The 20,129-nt window shown below is 34.3% G+C and overlaps 1 protein-coding gene across 1 annotated transcript in view; it reads left to right on the top strand.

The window, feature by feature from the left end:
• LOC147077670 (uncharacterized) overlaps positions 1–16,747 on the top strand; it is a 130,979-nt gene extending 114,232 nt beyond the window's left edge. Inside the window, exons 5-13 of the mRNA XM_085960667.1 lie at positions 2,228–2,377; positions 5,464–5,559; positions 6,381–6,626; positions 7,988–8,133; positions 8,533–8,725; positions 9,315–9,473; positions 10,174–10,244; positions 11,899–12,072; positions 15,476–16,747. Of these exons, the coding sequence (XP_085816793.1) occupies positions 2,228–2,377; positions 5,464–5,559; positions 6,381–6,626; positions 7,988–8,133; positions 8,533–8,725; positions 9,315–9,473; positions 10,174–10,244; positions 11,899–12,072; positions 15,476–15,644 (1,404 nt within the window). The 3' untranslated portion in view covers positions 15,645–16,747. The remainder of the gene's footprint in view (positions 1–2,227; positions 2,378–5,463; positions 5,560–6,380; positions 6,627–7,987; positions 8,134–8,532; positions 8,726–9,314; positions 9,474–10,173; positions 10,245–11,898; positions 12,073–15,475) is intronic.
• Positions 16,748–20,129: the final 3,382 nt, after the last annotated feature.

Genomic DNA, 20,129 nt, shown 5'->3' with positions numbered 1-20,129 from the left:
ATCTTTTGAATATAAAATATTTGTGATCCATAAATTTGACCATTTTAAATGCCAAAAATAATTGCAAATTAATACTTCGAAAACTTGTTTTGCCATAAGTATATTTTTTTTTAAAAATATTTATACATCCAGTGTATGCATCGTGTTCTCGCAGACTTAAATACTTAAATTATTCACCTATTTACAGTAGAAAACAGTGATGGTATATTATATTTTGTACACTCAAATGGAAAATTTATTAAAATAAAATAAAATGTTTCCAACTTGATTCGTGTTGTTTTATTTTCATTATTGATATACTAACATTTACATTAAGGGTAGGTATGTGTTTCACAGTACATATTCCACATTGGTTGAACACTACGCTTTTTTACACTGTGTATAAAGTGTTTACTCAAAACTGTAGAATTAACAATAACAAATTATATATTTTTGACTATTTCAATACAACGTGAGCGACCACCATCACAAGGCCGCTATCGGCGGTAGTTTTTCATGTTTATGTATTGAGATATTATAATTGTTTCAGTAAGTTATCCGTCTAAACACTCTACACTGTCAAAAGAGGGGTTGTTAAAACATAGCACTTTTTGACAGTTTAGACCAGGGGTTCACAAACTTTTTCGTCAGAGGGACAATTTTGAAATCAAAATTATTTGGCGGGCCGCCCTTTCTTTTGTAAATATTTTCTGTTTTTAAAAAAACATAAGTAGGCAAAAAAATATTTCATTGTGTAATCTTATATTTTTAACTACATTTTTTAACCTTGTACCTACTCTTATTAACATACTTACTAAAAAATAATATTTAAATTTTTTCACCATGTGATTTATAGAATTGTTTATTTGAAACTAAATCCTGCAATCTAGGCTCAAATTTTCTGGACCATTCATTCTTGCCAGAGGATATTTAATTTCAAATGTTATTTTTAAAATTCGATATGAAGAATAAAACATAATACAGATTTAACATAACTCTCCGGGACATAATTGGCCCGCGGGCCACATTTTGTGAACCCCTGGTTTAGTTTAAAATTTTAGTATGGGTTGGTTGTGGCGAATATACACTATATTACGCACAGACGCAATTCAGTATCATACAATTTTTTATACACATTTCTGTCTTGAATGTGAGCCATTATAATCTTGCAAAAAACCGTTGCTCAGTGGCACTCGTACCAAAATTTTTTGATGTTTGATTGGTTTTGATTTTAAGAACTCATGGATTGATTCCTTATAGAATTTTAAAGTGAACAGGATGATGAATGCTAGACGTGGGTGTTTTTAAATATTCAAAATACCCGTTTATGTAAGTAGATTTAGTGGATGCATAAACCTACCTTGTAGAATAAAATAACACATATTTTACGTCATCGAAAAAGTCCCATGGAACGGAAAAAAACATTGCGTTTTATCAGTTTCCCGTAAATCTACTTAGGTATTGATAATAGAAAGACGTTCCGTTATGTATAGAATATAAATCCTGCGGAAACACAATGTTTTTTCCGTTGATGTGACACTCAATGTGACCGAACCTAAAGGCTAGTTCAGGCAAAGGACATCTGTATGTCAACAATGTTTTCCATCTGCATTGGACAACAAAAATACAATTATATTTGTATTGAAATATATTATTGAAATCTACGTACGCACATAAATGTTACAGCTCCCGAACGATACATATCATTTCTTTATTGAACCACATGTCTTGGCGTATAATATCGTAGTTTGCGATGGACAGAAAAAAAAATTGACAATATCATAGAGTATTATATTAAAATACATTTTTTTTTAATATAAGTTGTTGGTATGTTTCCTTTTTTCGATATTTAATGGTCTCGTCGAATCGAGTTGCCGTTTTTATGATGTTGTCAACTTGTGTGTATACAGTCTTTAATACTGCCCTCAATGAACAGTTTTTTTGTTTTGAAGTGAAGTTAGGATTGGGAAATGCTTTGTTTTCTATAGTTTTACGATATTGCATATCAAACGTAACACTTTTAATATCAGCACGTTTTCATGATTATAAAATCTATTTGTATAAACATGTTGGCAATGTACTTTTAAAAAAACTATTTGTAAAAATATAAGCATTTTATGTCTTTAAAATTTCAGCTAATTTATCTTCTAACCACATCACACCAATATGGAGTTACAGTTATTTATTTTGAGATAACGGAATAAAACGTTTTTCCATTTTACTGACATTTACGTTCTTTTGTTTACAGGTGTTCCACCTCCGAGACATCAGATGGGAGCGACCCCAATTCCTTTCCAAGTCCTTCTTGGGCTTCGTGACCTTCAACATCATCAGCTACTCGCTGCTGGCCGCTGAGATCGTAACCACTACCCTCGCCGATAACACACTTGAAGATAAGGTGAGACCGTCGTATATTCATATTGTATATCCTGTCGTATATATACTGTAACGATTCGTATCGTACATTCATCATCACCAGTTATTTAGTCTTTTAATGCATTAACGTCTTCCTACTGACTGACTGGAGTGGTTCCTTTAGAATAATTAAAACTTACAGAGATGTGTCAGTAGAGTCGAAAAAAACAATGCACACTTGTCAGTCATACTTATTTGTTTTAATTGAACTAATGATACATATTGCATATTAGTAATAGTTAAAATTTGTCGTAATTCAGTATGACTCCTTTAGCATAGTGGTCTATGTGCGTAGTTGCGATACCCGAGATATGCAGGTTTGATTCCTGCGGGGGTGTCTTACTTTTTTTCAAAATGATTTTTTCTATTGGTTATAGTATATTTTCTCGGAAGTGTTTTCAAAATTATGTATGTTCAATAATTATAATGTTACATTCTTAAGTCTTTCAACGCTAAAGACGCACTAGGCGCGTGGCCATTAGATACTATTAGGATGATAATGAAATGTGGTAATCAATTAGTAATTAACTGGTCAGCGGTGAATGTGATATTAAATCTTGGGACTTGTTGAATAATAAAAAAATGGTTAATTAAAAATAAAATTATATTACCACCAATAACCATTCATACTACAAACAACTATAGTTTGGGAATGTTCAATGATACAATAACACTGCATTCCTATTGGTATATCCAAAATAAATTATTTGTCATGCCAAGACCAAAGTTTACGTTTATTTTCCGGAGTTTATAAGCGAGCAAAAATCACAAAACTTTGGATTTGTTCCTTTTGATAACAATATAGATTGTGTACATGTTATATTTTATTACCTACTGTTGCTTCATCAATATTGAATGTTTGGTTTGGTTTCAAATCAAATATTGTTTTTCTCTTTCATCAAAATATTATTATAATTTATCGAATGCTAACCCAATTCATGCGCAGAAGAGTAATTTTCACGAGATGTTGATATTTTAGTGATTTGTGACAGAGCTATTGAAACCCCCATTTTTATAAAGGTTTGGTTTAGGGTTACGATCTGGTTCTTTAAAAAAAAATATACCTAGTTACCTATTATTTATCCTCCCAAGATCCTATGAAGTAGGCTTGGGCATTCCTTCACTATATGACATTTTAAAGAGTGGCTTTCAATTTGCATGAATATTTGACGTTTTGAATTATTACGTAATTTACAGGGAAAGGGTAATTAACATACTGTGACAATAATTGGTTTAGTTTAAAAGGTTACATACATACATAAATCACCATGTTCGACCCTAAGGCGTAAAACCCACTTAACGGAGCGAGTGGGGCTCTCGCGCAAAATTTCACAAGTGGCGTGTAAATCATTGAAAATACAACGTAATCAAATACGCCAGCGCACACTGGATTTGACGACGCTTTGTGCCCGCCTGCCCCATGAGTCACCGTTGTGTGGCTTTTCAGCCGGACGAATTAACGAAAATACAACGTAGTCCATTCATTGAACACGGCGAGCAAAATCACGCTCTCGCCGATAGACGGGCGAGAAGCCATAATTTAATAACAGAGAACTCATTGTTTAGTTATTGCGTAATTACAAGCCCCGAGAAATAATATAATATTTTTATTGCTTTGTTATGAGAGACGCTGATAATAATAATTATTTTGTGCTTCTTGGGCCCCTTATTACATAGGTGAAGGGTAATGCGCGGGTGGGAGGGGGCCTACTCAGTAGTGAGCGCACCGAACGCTTTTTTGGTGGGCTTTATGCCTAAGAGTAAGAGGTAATCTATTAAACCTCCACAAAATGGAGGTTTGATAGGTCATGCGTGAATAAAGTCTCATTAGGGTGCGGCGGGAAATGTTTTTATGTATTTTCAATTTGTTTGTATATTATTAATTAAAAAATACTCCACGTCCTCAGGTCATTGTAATTCTCAGATGTTAATATATTCTTTTTATATTAATATTACTGCAGAACAAAAAAAAAATGCGAGAATGCGCTGCTTAACGCATTTTAGCCGTGAGCCCCCTGATCTGCTTCTTTTAGTGGGCTTTGTCACTTAGGATTAGAATTCGTGATCAAGAATTATTACGTCGGGTCTGTAACTATTATTAACTACGGAAGATCCTCGACTAACCATTATTAACTACATATTATTATATAGGTACCACTGTTAATACGGGGTATAATATTTCGGTGTTCATCATCATCTTCTTGGTGTCTCTATTTTTCTCGGTCCTTCTAGATCATCGATCCCGTGGGCTCTTATTTATCTCTTTTATTGTGTTGACTGTCAATTCACGATGAAACTGCATTGTATTGATGTTTGATTTAATAAAATGCATTTTTTTTTTGTAGTACTTATTCCACTTTAATAAATAATTTGGACCGGTTTCGTCCGCCTCAGAGAGACATTTTCAACATTTTCAAAAAATGGAATAAGTACTACAAAAAAAAATTTGCATTGTATTAAATCAAACAACAATACTCTTGTTTATCATTAGGGTGTTTTAACTCATTCGAGGCGGATGACACGGCTGCCGTGTCCCCGTTAACCGGCCGATCGATCCAATTAACATGTTATTTAAATACGCTAATTAAAAAGTAATTAAAAGGTCCGCAGCGATTGTGTTAATCTAATATCTTCAGATTATGAGATTTATCCAACAATGTTCTTTTATTCGATCGCTTAGTACACTTTGTACTATTTTATACAATATTTTTGTTTGGTCCCTTAATCATTTGTTTCCTTTTAATCCCTGTGTCATTATTATGCCTAACATGCATTTCTCTATTCTGTGTTGTGTTACTCTTATTTTGAATTTTAGGTCCATGTTTCACACCTGTATATCAGTACTGAAAGAATACATTGGTTAAACACTTGTAAATTATCGCTTTAAAAATGTGTTACATTATTTCATCATCTCCATTTTGCAGAGGAAAACAGAATTTTTCTTGAAAGACAGTCATGTAAAAAAATAATATCATTATTTTTAAAAATACAGACACCAAATATTGCATGTTGATTGTTGAAAGTGATTGAATTTCTTGTTTCAATAAACGTTTTGTGTTTTTGTTGCAGAGTTTCTACACTCACGTGTTTAACGGATGCTACGCTGTGCTACTCTTTGTGGTTGTCATCTTTTTTCTCATCTATGGAGTTGAAGTCTTCTTCAAGGTTAGTTCAATTTGTATTTCCATTACCAAATGTTATCGTAGTTAAAGAAGTTTTTGAAAATGTATTAATAATATTATCACATATTATGCTTCTACATTCAGTTAAAACATTTTTGGTTAAACTAGATCTGGTTTAGGGTCTATTAATTTTGTAGAGTTAATGATAAGGTTTCTGAGGTGTAGGTGGGCATGTGTCTTTTAAAGCGTGCTTGATTGTAAAAAGTTTTTATTATGATTCATTGTAGAAAATATTTGTTTTTCGCTCACATTTTTTTCATTGATACACTGATATAGCGTGTATTCCACGTGCAGCAATTTACCTAAGTCTTTAAATGTTACGTATAGTTAAATTATGTAATATGCGGATGCCTTTAACTGAAACATTAATTATTACCTAACCCGATTGTCATCTTCTATCGGAAGTTTACCTTTCTTAAATTTGAGTTGAATAAACACTACTAATATTTTACTAAACTATTTCTATTATTTAATGAATAGTTCACAAAATTTGAAAATGTAATATTCTGTATATTAAACATAAGTACATAATTTAAAAATATCTCATGCATATATACCCCCCTGTCCCGCCAAGTTTCGTTTTTTTATTTACGTGAAAAAAAAACGATTTTTAAAGTGGGTATATGCGTGAGATGTTTTCAAATTTTGTAACTTCTAATATTACTAATACACTTTTTAGATTTTTTGTTCAATAATAGTATATATATTATTATAATATGTAATAAAATCAAAATCAGTGAGAAACGAAGGATGGAATAAATATATATTGAGCGTTTTAGTAATATCCCTATTCCTCCAATGCAGGTACGCGGTGGTTTCCTGTGCGAGACAGTCGTGACTACGATAGTAACGCGTGGCAAAGCTGGACCCTCCAAGTTATCTTCGCAAGCCAGTACTAGCAGTTCCGAGGCTGGGGCTTCTACTCCATTGAATTGTGGTGATGAAGAATCAAACACCCCGAGACCAGGCTGCTCCAAGGACTTGCCTGATTCTGAAGAACTGTACCCTGGAGACGGCGGTGAAGCCCACGATACGCTTGTCACTAAACAGGTGAATGTTATTTTCAGTTGTGTCATTTTTTTCATGAACTTTCTCAAGGGATAATCTAACCCTTCGCCTTGATGTCCTAACGCCCTTCCTCTTAATTTAAAATATAACTGATTAAGTAATAATGCACGCACCTAACCAACGTTGGATTTACATTTGAAGGGGCCTAGGGTGAAACGTATTGGGGGTCCGAAATCGCAACCGATCAAAACGTATTAACCTGTTATATGCCGGGAGTTTTAGTATGGCCGTGCATGAAAGGCCGCGATTTTCTTTTAAAAAATAAAACCTAATAAATATATATTTTTTGGCAATAAATTAATAGTGTATCATATAGACTTACCAAATAAATGCACTATTTGTCATCTGCTTCGCCATTTATTAAAAAAATCAAAACCAAATATTTCACAAAACGTCAGGGTTGTCACAAAACTTACACACGATTATAAAACTGTCATAAAAGAAATAAACTATAAAATCACAATATTCCAGTATTCCACCCGTAAAACAAAGTTAGGTTAGCAATGCAAATATTACAAGACAACTGACTGATATTGTCAATACGTGTGTGTCAACCCTGCTGAGCGACACATATCGGTAACGAGATGAAGCTATTTTAAAACACTGATTTTAAAACAGAAAAATGTTTGTGCAAATACAAAAATATTACACCATGATTCCAAGAGATGTTGCTGTGTTTACCATATGCTTGTATTATTAAAATAATTGTCATTGGATAGTAAAAATAGGTGTCAAAGTGGACCGTATATATACGGTCATTTACTATGGCCGGCACTGCGCCCACGGAATTTTAGACCGTATATATACGGTCGTGGCATCTAACCGGTTTAACGTAAAAAAAATGATGCTCAAACTTTTTTATGCGTTTTTCAATTTATTTTTAGTGCTCCGGGGCTATAGGCGTATGGTAAATCTGGCCCTGCACCTAACATAAATTAAATCAACTTGTGTGTAAACAACTATAATCGTTTTAAGTCAGAAAATTAAATTAATCAAGAAAAAAGGTGGTAATTTTATTTTAACATGCAATATTTCTTTAGAGTCACAGATGACAGACTTATTGTTTTCAGTCCTTGACCTAGGGTCAGCTTTGATAATTGCTTACTTTTTGAACCTTTACATGTTAGTAAAAATAAATTTTATTCAAGCCAAGTAACTTTACATGATTTATTTGTTCATAGAAGATTAGCAATGTAAGCTGAACACATTCATAGATGTTTTTAATGCCACAGTTTTGAGCTGATTTCCAGTGAATTGAGTCTTCAGTTTGAATGAATTGCACCGATAATGCATATTTGATGTCATCAACTATGTATTTATATATTGATTTGTATTGCTTGTAGGGCGTGCGAGTGTTTGGCGGAGGTCTCGGTGTAAACACATCCCAGCTTCACCAGTCCCGAGTCGGTCTGCTGAGTCAGGCTTTTATGCTGATCATCATTGTTGGATTCCTCTTCTCTGAAACGCTCAGCGAGTTCTGGAAAACCAAGTGAGTTTCTATTATCTATATTGTGCTATTTTCTACGCGTGATCTTGTGGAATGTTGTCATGAACTACGTATATTTGTACAGCGCTGATTGTCCCAACTGTTTTATTTGCAGATGTGGAAGTGTGTCGATTTTCAAAACTTTATAACGGATGATTGTGCACGGATATTTGTTTTGGGACAGATATTTTTAGTCATTTATATAATTTCAACAAAGTATTTCTTATACTTACCTAGTTGAATTAATATTAATTTTTATAGTCACAGTTTAGTGTGGTTTATCTGTATGCATCGTTACCTATGAATGAATGAATGAATGAATGAATGAATGAATGATTCCTCTCTTATGTAGTCAATTCTGTATTTAGCAGTGTATAATGTGAATGGTAATTTTTGTTTCAGGGTACCTGTATACTCACGCAACTGGCATGACGTGGTATTCCGCATCGTTGAGATAGGTGTGGCGTTATGGTTTCCCTGTGTGCTTTGGAACTGTATGGCGCCCGAGCAGCTATGGATCTTGAATCCCCGGAGGTTGCTCTCCACCCAGAGGGACCAAGAGACAACCGCTGGACCTGCAACACACACCGACAAGGTAAAAAATGTCTGCTTGCACGTATATTAAGTTGTTTATAACCCAGATAAATTCAGGCACTGTGGAGACTATATTATTGATGTCTATTGAGTGTTTTAAAAATTATGTGTGTTGAATAATTAGAATGGCACATTCTTAAAATCTCGTGAATTATTCGTTGAATAAAAGAAATAGTTAATTAAAATTTATGCAAGTTCAAGTAAGCTACAACAGAAAATATTGGAGTGATATGTGACATCGGTTAGTAATTAAAGTAATAAATACTTTTATTTGGAATACAAAAACCGATCGCTTACCTCACTTTGGATAGCGCTTATGAGCAGGTATTGAAAAGGCCAATAGTTAAAATTTGTCGCAATTAAGCATGGCAGTCGTTGCATAGTGGTAATGCACAGGGCGCGATACCCAAGAGACGCAGGTTCGATTCCTGCCGAGTATCTTAGTTTTTTCAAAAAAAAATTTTTCTGTTGGCTATATTTTCTCATGAGTGTTTTCAAAATTATGTATGTTCAATAGAGAGGGTTAGTTTATTTGTTAATGGCATCTAAAATTCTACAACTCATGACAAATTTCGATTGTGAAATTGCAGGATACGGAAGAATGCTCCGGAAGTGTGAGCAGCTTGACGTCTCGCGATTGTTGGATCTGCTACGACTCAGAGCGGCAGGAGCCTCTCATCCAGCCGTGCCGCTGTACGGGAGACGTCTCCAGCGTGCACCACGACTGTCTCAGGAGATGGCTCGTCGAGGTAATAACATTAAGCATCACATCGGAATAATTATTTTTACTGAGGACTAAGTTTTGCGCACTTTAAAGGAATCACCAAGATTACAATTCCAGACAGAATTTTCAATCCTAAAATTTCATATGTATGTCAAGAGCTACCATTTAAAATGTATTTGACTTAATGGGTTGGGCGAATGGCTAAAAACTATTCCTTGTAAAAAATATGAAGGAAAGGAATGAAGGGAATATTTTGTATAGGATATTACAAGTTTGGTTTGTTTTATGTCAAAACCAGCTTTTACTAAAACAAAAATTTGAGTGTTCGGCTGGTGAGTGGCCGTTTCCGAAAAGGTGACATCGGGCATCCTCAGCCAGCGATAGCTTCGTGCAAAAGAAAAAATCATTGATGATCGAGAGGGGAGGACAATTTCACATCGTCAATCGCTGATTACTTGCGACATCTGTATCGGCTGCAAATAAATATCGTTTTCTGTAACAAATTGATTATCGGATCCGCTATATACCGCAACATCATAATAAACAGACGTATCATTAGGTACTTCATTAGATCATAAAAATAGGTTAGTTCAGGTGAAAATTCTGGATTTCGGGATCTTCCTTGTATAAACTAAAGTTGAATATAGGTACATATTATTTATGTAGGTTTAATATTAGAGACATGTTTTTTTGAATTTGATGGAATTTATTGCTTTGTTTTTCAGAGCTCCGCAAATGCAGATGGACTACGTTGCAAGGTTTGCAATGCTCCTTACGAAGTGGAGAAAACCACCAAGTGAGTAATGAATTAATTCTTTACTACATGTATACTGTCACACATTTGCGACAATTCAAACTGTTATTTGATACCGCCAATAACCATTTGTGTCTAATATCACCTTTTTTAATGTCTAAAACAGTGGTTTCTAAATTTTTTTATGCCATGGCCCCCAAAGTATGAAAAAAATAATCCCTGAAAAATAATTTTGTAGTTGTACTGAGACATTTTGCAGCCTCCCGCAGAAGCCCTACGGGGGCGCCCAGGTGCCACGACCCATGAGTTTGGCCCTAGAATACTGTTTTACCATAAAAATTCTATTTCACTGTGGTAATTTAGATATGTGAAGAAGAAATAAAGCATTTCTAATTCGATATTTTATTAAGTTTTAGTATATTCATCGTATGTTATATAATATTATGTAAAATGTGTGTTTAAAAGTTTTTTTCTCTATCAATTATTATCATCATCAACATCATTTATGGCACTACAACCCTTGACGGGTCTTGGCCTCTTTCAAAAAGTGCCAGCGCCGAAACTCTCCAGTTGCTTTGACTGAGTATTTTTAAATCTCCCGTGGCGCAGTACAGCCATTTCAATTTCGGCCGTCCAGGTCTTTTCTTGTCATCAGGGGTTGCGTACGTAGTCCGCCTCGCTGATATATCCTCCGGCATTCTGTGCACGTGGCCGATCCAGTGCAGTATCTGCATTTTCATATGCTACTTGATCTTTTCACCCCCATGTGACCCATGTAACCCCAAAGTATGTATAGCTCCTCATTATGCCTTAACCTCCAAATGCCACTTTCTTGAACAGCCCCAAAGATTCTTCTCTCAAATATATTCATATTTATCTCATCCTGTTTGCTGAGTGTCCAGGATTCTGATCTATATATTAATACCGGGCGCGGGAGAGTTTCATACAAGGTTGTTTTGGTTTTCCTTGAGAGTGCTTTGTTCTTTAGAAGCTTATGGCGAGGGTGATCAGGCGTTTTATTTCATCGCTAATGTTATCAGTGTTTGTGACAAGGGACCTGCTACTTCGTACATTTCACCACATTTTTTAATACTTCTTTTCCGTTATTTCTTAAATCGCCGGGAGTAGGGAAGGGTTCACAATAAATAACTCAGCGTAAGTTAACTGTTATATTTTCACTAAGTCTCTTAAATAACTTCTCACAATAACTCAATTTTATTTCTTGTCCTTGGAGATCGTACGAGGTCTCAACCAATACGGATCGACCTGTATACATCACGCGATGTCTCTAACCCTTTAAGGTTGACTGACTCTAATATTAATATAATTAATACTACTTATTTAATATTATTATGATTACTTAGTAAATATTTTTATTATATTTGAATGGTAGCTAGGAGGAGGGTTACTTACTTATTCAAGACCAGCTGACTAATAGACTGGAGGGCGATGATCCGGTCTTTTCGTACCCTAGAGGGGCCGTTTGCTGAAAGCAGACAGTTCTGTCGGTATTAGACCCTAGATGAACAAATGAATCCACAGTTTCAAAAGCATCGCAGCCAATGATAAAGGTGTTATTATCATCGTCACCAATTACCAACAGACTTAAATTGTAATAACTAAATTTATTTACATACCCTGTCCGTACAATACAAGATCCTGAATTGAAGTAATTTATAATTTTGTTTTTTCGCAGGGTGCGTTGGGAAAGAGCTTTCACCCCCCAGCAGTGGCTGCGGACAGGGGTGCTTGTGACATGCATGGCGGTGGGTGTTGCGGCCGCGTGGGTGGCCGTCCAACTCTTCGAGAGCCCCATCATCAGGGTGCTGAGTGCCGGTGTGGCACTGCTCATCGTATACGTGTGCATCAAGTGAGTGAAGATTTCTTTTCTATTATGTCGATATAGATGTTGTGATGTTATTTCCATTTATTTAGTTTACGGCGGGATTTCCCAATTATATTTAGTAACTGCATATTATATTTTATACGGGGAACCCTTTAACTATTTATAGTGTAGGACATTATAAATTCTCCATATTTGACAACATCATGATTCAAGGGTTAAATACCTTTAAATTGAAAGACGCCCACGATGGCCGCGTGGCTTAAGCGCCGGTCTATAGTGTCGAGGGTCCCAGGTTCGAATCCTGGGTCTGGCAAGTACACATATTGTTTTTCAATTTGTGTATGAGTCAGAGTATGGACCTAATAGGTTGAGCAAGTGGCTGACATCCATTTCTCGTAAAAATAAAATCTGTTAATATAAAACCTCCACTCTGTGGAGGCCTATATGATCCTATTAGGATCGGACATGGTCGAAAGAAGAAAGAAGAAATTGAAAGATAATTTTTTCCAGGGAGAAGGCAAAACTACATATTTTGGCTTCCTTCATGTCTCATAAATAAAGCAGTCACCCTGTATATGCAATTTAGCAGAAATACTAAAGGTTCAAATACATTATGATGCACGTCGCACATGCAGTCATGGTGACAAATTTAGTCTATGGTTTCGTCATTCCGTAGAATATTTTGAATGATTACTATCTCTATAAATTCAATAATGGAGAGTGCCAACTCTAATTATTTTGAATTATTATTCATTATTCATGCTAATTTCAACTAATTTTTTACAGTTTGTACGTTAAAATTACTTGCGATATTACATCCATAGATAATATTATTATTTTGAACAGAATCCAACCGCTGACCATAGATAACAGACAACATTTTTATAGAAAATACATAGTGCCAACCACTAAACACAAAAAACATGCGATATTGACATGAGTCGAAAATGTGTAGGCATATAGGAAATGATAAAAAATGTTCATTGAGTCCATGCAGGTGTCGATGCAGCGCGGTACGCGTGAGGTGACCTTATTGTTGTCCTGGTGATTTCGGCAGATTTTGCTAACTGACAATGTTCATTTAACCCTTTCTAAGCGTTACGAATCCCGACTTAGTACAACAGTGCGCGTTGTTATTTCAAGCATCAATAAATCGTAATAAATGTCAGTCAAACATACACAAATAGAGTAGTAAAAAATCGGAGTCAAGTTCAAAAATGATTATGACAGAACCTAATATTTTATGTGACTCTAAAAATAAACATTCGTCGCCTAAAACTGATAAGAAATCACGAACAAGATTTCTTCATTGAAAAAATGCCGGCTTACTCGAGCGGCGCCATGACACTTACGAAATGGTGCTGGACTAATGCGTCGATGACAGATTAACAAGTGTAAGAACAGTTCAGTATTATAGTCTACGGCTACGATTTCGACAAATATGTCATACACATAATGAATAATAATATGGTTTATGACTTTTATGAGCATTTTTGTTGAGTGTGTTAAAAAAATATCAGTCATAAATAGCTCATTTTTATAGCATCCAGGACATCTCAAACTGTGTAACTTTTATTTGAACTCCCATACACATTGCAGCACTGCAGGTCGAGTATAAATAAATCATCCTTGAGAACTACTGGCTATTTGAGAGTAATGTACTTACCACCAGTGCCTGGTTTGTACCTACCATTGACTCCGAACTGAATGGAATCGAATGACACATAGTTTATAACAAAACGGTTTATTTTTCGAATACCTATTAGGCTATTACAATTCGTAAAATATTAAATTTCAAACACTTTTTGCACTTCTAAATGCTTTATAGTCACCACAATTTTATTTTCAAGTTCATTTGTTTTTTTTTTATTATATTACTTCAATAACCTGTGGGTCTATTCTATACTTATCGAACACTAAAGTGATAAATAGTATCAAACTTAGGGTAGGTTTGTATCAAAATATTAGCACTTATTGTAACAATTACACGAAGTTGGTTTTTATTGTTGCAATAAGTGCGATATTTCAACAGCAGCAAGATAGGTGCTGTTAAAATATAGCACTTATTGCAACAATAAAAACCAACTTCGTGTAATTGTTACAATAAGTGCTAACATTTTGATACAAACCTACCCTAAGTATGATAATATTTATTACTTTATCACTTTAGCGGTCGATAAGTATAGAATAGACCCACTGGTACTAGAATAGGTAATCTCTTATTTTATTATAATGACATGATAGTAAGTAACTCGAGTTATTTTCGACTATAAATATAAGAAGAATTCTCCATAAAAAAAATAGTAGTCATGAATCAAACCCTTTTGAATAGTGTTACGAAAAAAATAATTCTCAAGTGTCTGTCTCACACCAGCAGACGATGATTTGCCGCGCAGTGTATAAAAATTCAGTAGCGCGGGACCTGGTGTAGCGTAATACGACAATTTCCGCATTTATGCGGGAACGGGCATCTGATTGTTCGTGTCTTTTCTTTATAAATGGCTGATAACTAGGGTAAATAAATAATTTTTGTCTGTTTCACCTAATTCTATAACCAGAAAATAGTATTTAAAAATGTTAATCAATGATAAACAAAGAGACATATTGAATCGCGGACTCCTAGGTATATTTAAATGACACCTTGTTCAAATTATTTTCCGAAACTATTTACTCGCGGATAATATAATAGCAGATAGGGGAATGAATGCAATCTCCAAAAGCATTCCTTTTGTAAAAATATTTTGTAAATTCACTTTGATCAATGTAAATTTCGAATATTCTATTTAACAGTTTACGCACCAAATAGTTTTTCAATCATTAAAAAACAATATAACTTATTATATCGCAAACTCGTATCGTTACAAACACGTCAGTCAAATGTCTTCGACGCACATGCACTAAGAAGCGATAAGACACTATATACGCGGCAAATTTGAATTGGCCCGATGACTGATATTTTTTTATTCAAGACACGCTCCCGAAAAATATTTATTTAAATTAGATAGAACAAAAGTTTAGGCTATCCATTGACAGATGTCAAGAGAAGGATGATTTCTGAATAAATTAAATCAATGTTCGAATTATTCGCGCCTGGCCGAAAGGAGTACTAGGCAAACGAAAATCGAAATGACTTTAGTCAGCTGACGCGCGGATGACTCGCGCGTATAGGCTGACTAAAGTCAGTTGCCGCGTTAGAAAGGTTAAAGGTTCAAATTTTGCTATGGGATGTGAGCATCAGTCTGATGACATTTTAAATACCAATAAAAATGACATTACACACTTTTTTCCCGTAGTGGCAGCTTACTGTGACAGCACCTTCGAACTCTTTAGCAATAGTGTCTTGCAAAATTACTGTTGTGCTTCTGGACAACAATTGTTATCATGGTAAATTAAATACCTACATAATGTGTTTTATTTTTATATTCAGGTTTCTGGGCATGAACACAGTGACAGCATATCAGAGAGCGAAAGTGTCGGCCATAAACATTGTGGGCGGAGGTCCCGCCGCCCAGCTGGACACCATCAGCAAGTCCGTCACGGTGGACATGGCTTGCAAACCCTCGGTCATGATCCCACCGCCCACGCGTCTCGCCTAAATCTCCCGATTTTCCGACGCGAAAGGGCGCCGGCAGTCGGTGTCAGATGACCCCGGGGCGAGATTGTAATTCTTGGAAATGCGCCCGGGGTTACTCCTCGACTTTTGTGATCAACGTGGAAATGTATTTTTCCAAACTGTCGAATTTGACATTATAATAATACACTTAAGGCCTGAGTTTTGAATCGTGTACATTCAATTTATATTCGAAATCTTGGAGAAATAATGTTGTGTAAAAATGGAAAACTTTTGGTAATTTCTTGAAAAAGCTGAAAGATAGTTTTTGTATAATTGAATATGATCTGTTACTTCTTGGAATGAAAATCCATCTTGTAAAACATTATTAGTTTTGATTTAGGCCCTTCTCTCACGGAGAAACTAAAGTCTGACAAACTGGTTGCTGATGGAACTCATAAACTGGCCAGTGACTGATGCTTCGCACACGGCGGCGCTACTGAGACCTAATAATCTCATAACTTCAAACTGTCAAACCATTGTCTTTTCTACTTCATTATTCTAAGTTTTTAACGTAATATCTCTACGGGAATATTCTGGCATCCTGTATTAATACAGGCAGCAGTATTTCTTAACATCTGCCATATATTTAAATTAAAAATCGGTTGGCCCATCTTTAATTTTCAATGTCTTGACTTGTTATTGCTTGTTTAGTTCAGTTCAGTGCTACCAACTTTGGTAAGAAAATATAATTTTTTACCGAATCTACTGATATTGGTACCACTGTTTGGTGACTGGAAACTGAGAGACCGGGAGACTAGCATGTCGCGTCTCTTCGTGACCGTTATGAAACTGGGAGATTCCAGTCTTGCTGTCAGCGAGCCGCCATTGAAATCATTAGCTAGAAACTGGCTGGAATTTTAGTTGCGCTTTGGTCGTGTCTTTTTTGAGTATTCTCATCAGCCTTAGGAAATATACCAAAAATTTTTTTTTTTTTGGAACATAAATGAGCTGCAAGAATGTGTAAATTAAAATAAATACATACATACTGTAATGAATCGATTATATTAGACACATGTTGTTTCCCATTTTGATGTCTCTGGATTCAAGGTGCGTCTTATAATTTAACAACATCTTATAATCACGGTCAAAAATGATATTTTATGTTAAAAAGTTTCAGGAAAATCGTAAACTGAATCTGAAACAGACTGATAGTGATTTTACAGATCAAACTATATACAGTTAAAACAAAACAATGATTCGGTTCATGGATTGTATGCGTACGAATACGTATACCGTTGTCAGCGCTACGAGCACATGGTAATTAGTACCACTAGTACTGCTAAACATCCGCACGCACACCATCAACCAACCGAATCATTGTTTTGTTTTTGCTGTACTGTATTTTTATTGTCATTGTATGACTTGGGTGTTTATAATGAAGTTATTATCATGATTTATTTTAATTTTATTATTTGTATTAGAAAATAAGGGTGCGTCTTATATTTTGGGGCGTCTTATAAGTGAGGCAATACCGTATTAATGTGTTAATTAGTATTGTCATAGCGGATAATATATTATTTCTCCAAGATAGCAATATTTAAAAACAAAATATATGTATTATATTATCAGCAGTAGTATACTTGTTGAAATGCAACTCGGTTTTACAATAGCGTTATTATTTACGATGGCTTCTTCGACATTCGAAACGGTACCTGAATTAAAAAGAGACAGAAAAACTCCAAAGATGCCAAGCGTGCGGCGGCAGGGAAGAGGGGGGAGTACGCGATGGATAGTTTTATTAGTGACTACAATGCGAGCCGATGGTGACGTCGTCGGAATACACGCATATTGATTAGTGTATTTATTATTACCCCCTTTTCGTATTCATAAATATTATCGTTTTACGGATGGTGGTTTAAATTTCACAGTGTGCGTCATAGAACTTACGAAACGTGTTTATTGCGTGAGAAAAAAATTATGTGACGCACATTGTAATCTACAATTGTATTGGAGCGGCAATCGGTGCGGAAGAATGAAACTTTAAAAATATATTATTTAGAAGGTAATATAAAATATTTAGCTGTGAAAATTATTGTCATGTCATTGAAAAAAAGATAAATCGATTTTAATATTATTATCTTGTACCCGCTAAAACTTTCGATAAACGTTTTCAGCATTACTAATATAATTTAAATAAATAATAAAATTTTCATTGAAAGTGAGGCATTAATGCATACATGCATAATTGATTGATCTGAATTCATTGATACTTATTACTATATTATGCGCGAGCCATTGAGCTAAAAAGCACTTAGGGGTCGTCCATATATGGTGTCATGTTTTAAGGGGTCTGATATTATAATGTTATGATTTGCGATGAAGGTGTTGGGGGGGGGGGGTCACAAAATACAATAACCAATATTCTGTGAATACTATAATATTGTCACTGTAGAGGCCAATTGTCGTAATCCGAACTGGCCAAGTATCCATAAATCCCAAAAAAATATTTCACATCAAATTAATTCAAAACTATTTTTTAAGCCATTTATAACTTGACAAAAAATATTCCAGCCAAATGCTGTAACCCTCTAAATGTAAGCCACAGAGTATGTACATAGTATGTACAGAGTAAGCCACTCAATATATGTAATAAAATAATATATATAAAATAATAAATATAAAAGTAAATCCAATGCCCACAGTTTTTTTCACTTCTTGAACAATTTGATATGTTGAGGGTTACGCTACTTGGCCTGTACAGTGACGATATGATCAATAACGGAAAAATAGGTCCGTGATTATTATTGAACATCGTATCCCTCTGAATAAACAATGCTTCAAAGAAAATTTACAAAATCTATGATAAATCAATTAATTATACAGCAAGTTATTCGCTTATTTGGATTCCAAAAATACATTAAAACATGGGAAGAAGGAATTAATAGTTGAATAAAAAGAAAAACATCTTCGTTCAATGAAGCAAAACTGATTAATTTATTTTTAATCAAGCTTCAATTGATAATGAAGCAGGTGGGTTGAGGGGATATCAAAAAATACTGACATTATTATGACATCATTCATGGATAACCCCTTAGCAGGTGGGGCTGCATGTGGACTGCTATTGATGTCTCATTTTTCCATCTCTTTCGCTTCTTAAAATAAAAAGTCTATTGAAACGTAATCGAGACATGTGTCTTGCGTCATTATTACTTTAAAGAAAATGTGTTATCCTGACTGTTAAATAGTTGATGTGTAATGCGTATTGCCAGTAGTTTGAAATGGTGTGAAAATAAAAATGGAGAAATAAACAGGAGTATTATATAAAATTAGCGGTAGATGTGTCGTCAATTTGTCAATGGGAAGAATTTAATCATAACTATTCTACGTAATTACAAATTAAATAATATCTTTAGTCGTAACAGTTACGCGTCTATTTCTAAATAAGTCTTATCGTGTCAATAATTTGCAATTAAAACGGTAGTCTTGTGTGTTAGGATTAAAGAGAAAAACTAAACAAAAAGCAAATTGAAAGATCTGTATTGTATAAAATTAATAATATTTTAGTTTAAACATTATCGTGTGTGTAGATAAAATTAAGTTGTTATTTTTAAATATTATATATTATAGTGTACTTGTCACACAGCTATTATTTGTCAAATAAAATAATTAATTTTTCGGTAACGGTTATGCAGCATGGATCATCTATTCACGCAGAGTGCACTAGATTTGATTATTCACTTTTGGATAGCTCTGTACTATTTGGGTGTTTATTATTTTATAAATATTATTATAATATGTAACATACAGGATATTACAGCAGTAGCGAAGGGTGGAGGTAGGCTGTTAAGATTCACCATAAATGGTGCACATTAAACTTTGTTAGTCATAAGTATTTGTTTTTATTGAACTTATACTGCAATTTACAGATGGTGTTGGTTAGTTTTTAAAAATCAATTAAATCCTGCCTAAATCAAACCATAACAGTTTCGATATACTTTCAGCGAGATACAACTAAATTTTGCACACTTTTTCATTCATACTTATTTATTTTCGTTGGATTAATAATACATATTACATATACCGTTAGTTCATTTTTTAAATTCATTAAGCCCTGCCTAAACCAAACTACAATAGATAAAAAATATTAAAGTTATGTACAATTTAATGCATGTTTTTCGCAGGGCTTAATTGAATTTTAAAAACTAATCGACACCATCTGTAAATTGTATTTTTATTTCAATGAATACAAAAACGTATGACTGACAAACTTTAGTTTGCACTATTTGTGGTGGATCTTAACAGCTTACCTCCACTCTTCACCACTGGGATATAATTATATGTTTCTGATTTAATAATATTGCAATTTTGTAAGTTAAGTTTTTAGCAACGTTTATTACTTATTGACAAAGCAATATATAGAAGTTTCCGAGTGGGGGACAATCATGTAATTACATGAATAGTAAATTGTAAAAAATAACAAATGCTTTCAGTAGTTACAATATAAGCACATTACTCTGATATCAGAATT

The sequence above is a fragment of the Rhyacophila brunnea genome, unplaced genomic scaffold, assembly GCF_057557595.1.
Source record: "Rhyacophila brunnea isolate RB1 unplaced genomic scaffold, BYU_Rbru_1.0 scaffold_12, whole genome shotgun sequence".
NCBI lineage: Eukaryota > Metazoa > Arthropoda > Insecta > Trichoptera > Rhyacophilidae > Rhyacophila > Rhyacophila brunnea.
Note: the sequence above shows the minus strand (reverse complement) of the source record. Positions and strands in the feature narration are given on the sequence as shown.